This window comes from Callospermophilus lateralis, chromosome 11 (assembly GCF_048772815.1).
Source record: "Callospermophilus lateralis isolate mCalLat2 chromosome 11, mCalLat2.hap1, whole genome shotgun sequence".
NCBI classification, from domain to species: Eukaryota; Metazoa; Chordata; class Mammalia; order Rodentia; family Sciuridae; genus Callospermophilus; species Callospermophilus lateralis.
In genome coordinates, this window is record NC_135315.1 from 115,902,712 (window position 1) to 115,911,407 (window position 8,696).

Sequence of the window (8,696 nt, forward strand, 5' to 3'; positions counted from 1 at the left end):
ATCAGTTGCAGAAGGCAGTTTCACCAAGTCTTCTCCAGACCCAGTGAACCAGATTCCACTCCCGCCACACGCTCCCGGAGCACCTTGCCCTTCCTTAACATGAACACACCATGCTTTATTGAAATTCTGTTTTCATTTCTCCCCTTATGGAAGGTAAAGACAGTTAAATTAGCCGGGCATTGTGGCGAACACCTGTAACCCCAGCAAATCAGGAGGCTGAGGCAGGGGGATTGCAAATATCAAAATTTAAAATGATTTTTTAAAAAGGGTCAGGATATTGCTCCGTGGTGGAGCACCCTGGGTTCAATCCCCAGTACCAAAAGGAAAAACAAGTCAGGAAAGACACACTCCGTAAAGACAGGGAACCTGTTGGCCTTTCCTCCTTGCTGGGTCCTCAGTGCCTGGCTGAGGTGTGGCACCTTGCAGCCATCCGTACAGTGGAAGAGAGGGTTCCAGGTTGGGGGAACAGAGGGGCCAGGGAAGACGGTGACAAGTTGCCTGCCCGTGTGCCTGGGGAATCACAGAGCTCTGTGCTGAGCAGGTGTGGGAGACGGTGACAAGGCAGGGTGAGGCCGAGTCAGAGTGGTGGAGGGAATCCCATGAATGGACAGACTCTGCTCTGGGCCTGGGAACTTCCTTTGGCCGTGCACACTTCCTGCTGAGGAACAGAGAGTGCTCTACAGAGCCTTTTAGTGCAGCGTCCCCATGAGCTCACCAGTCGCTGGTCACAGGTTTCTTGGGCCAGGGCCATGAGGGCCAAAGGGAAGCCGATGTCCCTGGAACCTGGCTCCGCTGGACCTTTCACATCATGAGCTGAGCAGCTGGTGGTTCCTAAGTTCTCTGACTCAGCCTGAAGGTCGGCAGGAGTCATAAGTGAAAGGCCTGCTCCTCTTTCCTTCGGCAGGGCCGGGCCTGCCTGGCTGCTGTGCCTGCTCCGCTGAATTCTGTCGCTCCCTCCCTCCCTCAGAGACGTCTTTCCTGATGCCCTTCCCGATTTTCCAAGGTGCTCCCTTCTCAAGTGCTGCACTCTCTCAAGGTGGATGCCTTGCCCATAAGTAAGGAAGTCAGCGGTCAAGCCTTTTGGCAGATGAGACCAAAATGTCACGTTCTTTGTCTGGAAACATTTTTATGCTTTTTTGGGGACTTGCAAGAAATGAGTGACAGAACCATCAGGGAGATGTCATCAGGGATTGAAAACATGTCCCAAGTCCCAGAAGAACAGAACATGTACTTGTGTGGATTCCCTTCTGAGTTCCGTTTCCTCTCACCCTCCACCCTGCTCTTCCCTTCATTCCTCTTTTTTCCTTTTGGTAAGCTCTTTTCTCTCCTTGTGCACTCTCTCTCTCCTTCTTCCCTACTTCTCTACTTGTCAGCGAGGGCTGTCTTTTACTCACGGACTGAGCCTGTTCCATGCTGAGCTTTCTGTTCATCGTCCACCTACCCTATGGACTAGGTCCCAGTGCTGTCCACCTGGAGGACGAGGAAACACAGACTGCACCCTCAGCTGAGCTCTGCACACAGTCGCAGGGATCTGAACTCAGTCATCTGATTTCTGTGCCCGTCTTCTTCTAACCATTGTAAGGTTTCTTTTCCTCCGTTTGGAACTCCCCATCATTCCCCGTTTCTGATCCTCTGCTCTCCTTCGGTTCTTTCCCTCTGCCTCCTTCCTTCTTTGCTCTCTCGCACCATATGCCAGTCACTGCCTGTCTGGGGCTGACCCTGAAGGTGCTGAACGCATACGCATACGCGTGCCCAGGAGAGATGACAGACCATTCAGACGCTTGTCTTATCAGCTGTTTTCTTTTGAACACATGCTCCACCTTTTCCCCGTTTGTTTGGAGGCCCAGGACGGGGCCCTTCTCCACCTGAAGTCAGGGGCAGATGTTTAGTCACCAGCCAGAGGAAGGCCTCAAGCCCTGGGTGAGTCTTTGATATGGAGAGGAACAAGGATAAGACTTTCCCACTCACGCAGGGACTCTGTCATCCTCAGGGACCCCACATGCTCTCAGGGCTGGGAACCTGGGGCTGGGTGGAGTCAGAACCAGGAGACTGGTCTCTGGTGAGGCCTCACTCAGGAGTCAGTGAATGTGGACCTTGAGAGGCAGCACCCCACCCTGCCTTTCCACAGCATCAAGCATGTTCCAAAGGGAACTAAAGTTGGCATCAAGACATGAAGGTCAAAATGTGACCTTGACCACCTAAGGTCCTGTTCAACTCTGATGTGTGACTCAGGGCGTTGGCCAGCGTTTCTGTAATTCTGTGGGCACTTCAGACCTTTGGCCCACACCACCCTGTCCATGGGCAGGAAGCAGAGGAGAAGGAAAGAACTGTAGTGAGGTGCCTCACTCTCCGGGGGACAGAGAAGCCTTCCAGAGCACTCTGTCCCCACTGGGCGCCCTCTTCCTGCGGGAGCACGTCTGGGTTTGCCTCCTCTCATGGGACGCGGCCAGGACAAGGAGCTGGTCCGTTACTAGTAGGGACATCAAGGCTCGTCACTCTTTCCTTCACTCAGCCAGGCTTCTTGCATGTCCACTCTGGGCCACGCTCTGGTGATACAGAGGAAAGTCCCTGTTTTCAAGATGCCTCTGTTGGAAGAGCACAGACGGGAGAGGTGATAAAACGTGTGTGGGAGAGGGGTGAGTGTCCCTGTGTCCCCGCAGTGTGAGCAGGAAGGGTGCGAGTGATCACGGAACGGGTTAGAGCTTGGATGGTGTCATCAGCTAGAGCAGAGGGCCCGGGAAGTCACAGTTGAAAGGAGATGTTGCTGAGTCCATCAGGACGGGCCTGCGGGACAAAGTGCCCCAGGTGGACTTGCAGAGCAAGGCGGCCAGCAGCCGTGGAAGCTGAGCGCTCCTCCCTAACACGGTTGAGACACGCTGTTCCTCCCTCTCGATACGGCTGTCCCCTGGATGGTCTGTCATTACAGAGTGCTTCCTGAGAAGCCAAATCTGCCACAGCCAACCTCCTTCCTCCCCTCCCACCTCCACCTCCGGAACCCTTAAAGATTCCTTTTCTATCGATCTTCCAAGCCCACGGATGTTTACCCTGTAGTTTTCAGCATATCAGACACTTCATCTACCTTGATCCTGCAGATCCTCTAGTGCACTTATTTCCGTCCCCATCGACAGGTAAGGAAGCGGATCCCGAGAAGTGAATATGAGTCGCAGTACCTGCAGACTCCAGTTCTGTGTTTCTTTCTCCAGTCTGGTGTGGTCTGTGAACTGTCTGCACCACAATCACCTGGGCTGCTTGTGGCAGATTCAGGTTCTGGGGCCATCAGACTCCTGAGGTAGAATCTCTGGGAGTTGGAGCACAGGTTCCAACTGTAACTCACACCTCAGCTGATATCTAGATCCTTCCAAGTGTGGAAGCCAAATCCCCTCTCTTCATTTTTGCTGGGGGCTGGGGGTAGAGTACACTTGATTCTATGTTGGTCTGGATCAAGGTTCAGAACATGATGGACCTTGCAGACCTTTGCAGAAACACCCTTCTCTCTCTCTCTCTCTCTCTCTCTCTCTCTCTCTCTCTCTCTCTCTCTCCCTCTCTCTCCCCTTCCCTGCCAGCATGGGCGACTGGAGCTTCCTGGGGGAGTTCCTGGAGGAGGTGCACAAGCATTCCACGGTGATTGGCAAGGTCTGGCTCACGGTGCTCTTCATCTTCCGCATGCTCGTGCTGGGTACCGCGGCTGAGTCCTCCTGGGGCGACGAGCAGGCCGACTTCCAGTGCGACACCATTCAGCCCGGCTGCAAGAACGTGTGCTACTACCAGGCCTTCCCCATCTCGTACATCCGCTACTGGGTGCTGCAGATCATTTTCGTGTCCATGCCGTGCACCACGTGTGCATGGAGGAGAAGCGGAAGCTCCGGGAGGCCCAGGGGGCCAGAAAGGGCCACCGCGGGGCTGGCTCCTACGGGTACCCCGCAGCTGAGAAGGTGGAGCTGTCCTGCTTGGAAGAAATGAACGGGCGGGTGGTCCTCCAGGGCACCCTGCTCAACACCTACATGCAGATCAGGATGGTACGTCTGCACCATCCTGATCCGCACCGCCATGGAGGTGGCCTTCATCGTGGGCCAGTACCTCCTCTATGGGATCTTCCTGAGCACCCTGCATGCGTGCCGCCAGAGTCCCTGCCCTCACCCGGTCAACTGCTGCATGTCCAGGCCCACGGAGAACGTCTTCATCGTCTTCATGCTGGCAGTGGCCGCGCTGTCCCTCTTCCTCAGCCTGGCTGAGCTCTGCCACCTGGGCTGGAGGAAGACGAGGCACAAGTGGGGCAAGCCTCAGCAGCGCCTGCCTGGTCCCTCCAAGGGCACAGCCCAGAGCTGCATGCCTCCACCCGACTTCAACCAGTGCCTGGAGGACGGCCCCGGGGCAAAGTTCTTCCGTCCCTTCGCTGACAGCAGGGTCCCCCCGCAGAACCCGGACAGCCTGGCTGCGGACTCAGTGCCAGGCCAGCAGCAAGACCCCAGGGAGGGTTTCATCCAGATCCGGTATGGCCAGAAGCCCGAGGTGCCCAACGGAGTCTCCACCAGTCACCGCCTCCCACACAGCTATCACAGTGACAAGCGCTGTCTCAGCAAGGCCAGCAGCAAGGCCAGGTCAGATGACCTATCAGTGTGACCCTCAACCAGGGGAGGACCAGGGGTAGGCGGGGAGAAAGAGGCCCAGGGAGAGAAAAGGGGTCTCTTCTGCCCGGGTCCCCATCCTCGTCACTCCTCTGCTCCTGTGGGCCCTGCGTCTCCCGGGTGGGCGCTGCTGAAGGTGTACCTGGAGCTCTGAGAGCCAGGAGACGGGCTCCCCAGGCGCTGCCTCCCCACCTCCACCTGGTGTGCTCCTGGTCATCTCTCGGTTACTTCTCGCCTAAGGCAGAGGAAGGGAGGGGAAGCTTGGTAGATCCCAGGGAGGGCAGCCCAGGAATAGAACACCAGAAACACCCCATTAGGGCCTCCTGCTCCATCTCCAAAGAACCGACCCAGCCCTGACCTCCCATGGAGGAGTTCAGAGAGGACTTGCAACCCGCCTGCTCCAGATCTTGTCCCCAGGGGCCGTGTCCTGGAGTCGGTGAGGGGCCTTGCCTGCCCTGGTGCTCCTCCTCTACTCAGTTTTTAAAGGGATCCCCAGAACTTGACCATCAGTCTCAACTTTAGAGGTGTTCTGGTCTGTACCTCTGGCAGATGGCCCATGTTGGGGACGTCCCCGCCTTTCCTTCGCCAGAGCGTACCCAGTCCACAGGACACCTGCTGCATGGGGAGTCTCTGTGCATGCAAACGCCACTGGGATTCCTGCCACTACCCCTTGTCCTGGGGCTCCTGGGATTCCTACCACTACCCCTCGTTCTGGGGCTCCTTCACAGCTCAACTCAGTGACAGAAACCATTCTCGCCCCTCCTCCCAATCCTCCCTGGGCTGTTTGTCCAGCGGTCCTCCAAAGATCTTACCAACAGGGGTGGCCAGGCACAGTGGCCAAGCCTGTGATTCTAGAGGCTCAGGAGGCTGAGACAGGAGGATGGTGAGTTCAAAGCCAGCCTCAGCAACTCAGAAAGACCCTGTCTCTAAATAAAACCCAAAGAAGGCTGGGGGTGTGGCTCAGTGGTTAAGTGCCACTGGGTTCAAACCTAGGAAACTACCCACTCTCAGCCAAAAAAGATCTTATGGACAGGAAACCCAAGAGTCCTTGTCTCTCAGATTCCGTCCAGATCACCAGCACTGAGGTCAGCGGAATTTCCCGAGGACTTATGAAAACAAAGACAGAATTGTGCTCCCTAGAATCTTCCTGGGAAAAGTAGTTCTGCTGTGAAGATGAGATGGGAAAGGAGAGAAGCCTCTGGAGATCATCTCCCTCCTGTTCCTTTTCCTGCTGACTGCCAACTTGGGTGCCCAGAGGAGGGCGGTGGCACCGCGAGACCCCAGGTCTCCCCCAGGTGTTGGAGGGTCAGAAGCAAGGAGGGAATCTCCAGGTTGTTTAGCTCTGTTCCCCTTAAATAAGGAAGGCCCTTATTTAAGGGGAACAGACTCCAATCTGTCTCTGGTGCACCCAGGAGACTGCCAAGTGACGGATGCAGAGGCTCTGCCTCCCCTGACACTGTCCAGTGTCTCCAGATGAATCTACCACAGTGACTGCCATTTGGAATGCAGATCAAAGATGCCCAGAATTGGATAGTGACATTATCACCTTTGAAAATGCATGTGTGCAGGTGTGCGTGAGTGTGTGTGTGTGTGTGTGTGTGTGTGTGTGAAATGCATGTTTTTGAATTAGAGATTCTGCGAGATCACTCCTTGATGGTGAGAATTTTACAGGAAGAAAAAGAGAACTGATGTGAGTCATTTTTCCTAATAAACTCTGTCTTACATCACCCTTTGTGTCCCTTCTACATTGTGACTCCTGGAGAAGGGTGAGGGGGGGTTGACTGGGGTGGGGAAGGGGAGCTTCGGGGTCCCATGTGTTTGGGCTCCAATCCCAGCTGCTGATTTACAGTGGCAAGTCCCTTAATATCTGAGACTTTGTTCTGTCATCTGCAAATCAGGCTGTTAAGTGAGAAACAGTCTGGCTAACTGCTTGGGGCATAGTTGTGTGTGTGTGTGTGTGTGTGAGTGAGTGTGTGTTAATAGTCTGTTGTTAGATGGGAATCATCACTATTATTACCCTGATTACTTTTCTTCCCATTTAGAAGAGTATTTGAAAACCTGGGATGTTAGGACTAATCCTAGAACTCCCCCTGGGAGCTCACAATCTGACCTACCTGAAGTGATCAAAGTAATTCCACAAAGAAAGCAATTACAATAGAATTAAATACAATTTTTGATCAATTATAAGACCCAAAAGGCTCCAGAAAGTGATATTATGAGGGAAAACAGAGGCGGGGAGAGACCTGGCTCAGACCTAATGAGTGGCTTCAGTTTTGGAGAAGGGGACCCGAGGGCCACTCTGGAATAGGTCTCAGCACCCCGCTCTATGGACATGGAAACTGAGGTTTTCCAAGACTGGACCAGCTTCCCACTGGCCCCGCTGACAGGAAGAGCAGAAATGATTCCTGTCCAAACACACGTGGAGGCACCAACAAATAGATGTCACTTCCAAAAGAATGAAACAAGGTTAGTGAGAAGGAGCGCAAGCGTCCACTCCAATCCCGTTGGTCAGCTGCTCTGGAGAGACCTTGCAGACAGGTCACTGAACACATCCTAGGGCACCTGTGTTGAGATGTGGGCGTGCACCTGTGCCGGGTTACGGCACCTCGCCCACAGGGTCTGAGGAGTCCAGCCGGAAGAATGTCCTGGGACTCATCTGTTTTTTCCCTAGAGAAAAGTAGCACATCTCGTGGTTTCATAAACACAGCTACAACGTGTAATATCATGCTCTGAGTGCAAAAGCCCAAGGGACTAACTTCTTTATCATTTTTTTTTTTTGTAGTTGTAGATGGACAGAATGTCTTTATTTCATTTGTTTATTTTTATGTGGTGCCGAGGATCGAACCCAGAGCCTCACACCTGCCACTCAGCCCCAGCCCCAGCCCTAGCCCTGGACTCTTTTTTTAGTAAGATTGCAACCTCATGAATTTCTGCACTCATTTTCTCTCTGCAGCCAAAGCTCCTTCGCTAAGAGCATAGTTGGTGGATAATACAGTGAACACACTCTGAGATTTAGGCTCCTTCAGGCCCCCTTCCTGAATTCCCTTCCCCTAGTGCCAGATAAGGCCAGAATCTCTACCACTGACTGGTGTCTCATTGCAATGGCTAAGGGTTTAAGTAGTTAGATGCTAATAGTGCTCCTATGGAAAATCACAGTATAAATGAGTCTCAGATTGCTTTCTTAATAGCTAACTTTTGACAGCAGAGAGACAGGGCCTTGCAGGGTATTTGGAGGATTGCTTCCATGATGTGCAGATCAAGAAGTCAGTGAGGCTAGAAAGGGCCACCGAGAATAGCCGCCCACCTCCCTGTCCCCGGGAGACCCTGGGAGGCCCTGAAGCCAGCCCAGGTGCAGGCCCTTGAAAGCACATAGAATTCAAATGACAGACATGTAAACGGAACAGGGTCAGTGGGTCTTCCTAGTGTTGGTCACCTAGCGGTCGTCAGCGATGGGAACGGTCTAGAGGTTTTCACTCTTCTTCCAACTGGAGGAGGAAAACTGTCACTCAACAAGTGTTTATTGAACTACTATCTTTTTATTGGTGTGTGACATTCTACAGAATGTGGGTTGCCTTTGGCATGTATGAACATGCACAAAACATGATTTGGACCCTTCCACCCCCTGATGCCCCCTGTCCTTCCTCACCGCCCCTTTCTCCACCCTAATAGTCTCCCATCTTGAACGTTCATTTTGAGCTGGGCATTGGGTTAGGAGTCAAGGATACGATTTTATGAACCAGACCGAACTCCGGCCTTTTGTAGCCTGTGGTTTGGTGGGGGAGGCCCTGTCTGCAAGAAAAAAGCACACAATGTCACACTGAGGTGAGTGCCACCAAGGAAACCACAGGGGGCCCACAACGCCTGGGCGGGGCCTTCTTTAGAGACGGTGAGGAGGGGTCCTCTCTAGAGAGGTCTTGTTGCAACCGAGGTCTGACAGTGAGGACACAGTGCTGGTGAGTGGGGGCCACCGACGGGGCACCACGATTCCTTCTGGGAGACTCCGGGACACAGCTCTTCTCTGCCTTGGTCTGCCCGACATCCTCGAAGGACAGAATTCAGGCCACAATTCAA

The 8,696-nt window shown here is 53.7% G+C and overlaps 1 protein-coding gene across 1 annotated transcript; it reads left to right on the forward strand.

Annotated features, from left to right (window-relative positions):
* The first annotated feature begins 3,564 nt into the window (after nt 1-3,564).
* On the forward strand, nt 3,565-4,620 carry LOC143410247 (gap junction alpha-5 protein). The gene is given in 3 exon segments (XM_076871015.2): nt 3,565-3,817; nt 3,820-3,998; nt 4,000-4,620. Coding segments are annotated over 3 exon segments (1,053 nt in total).
* Nucleotides 4,621-8,696: the final 4,076 nt, after the last annotated feature.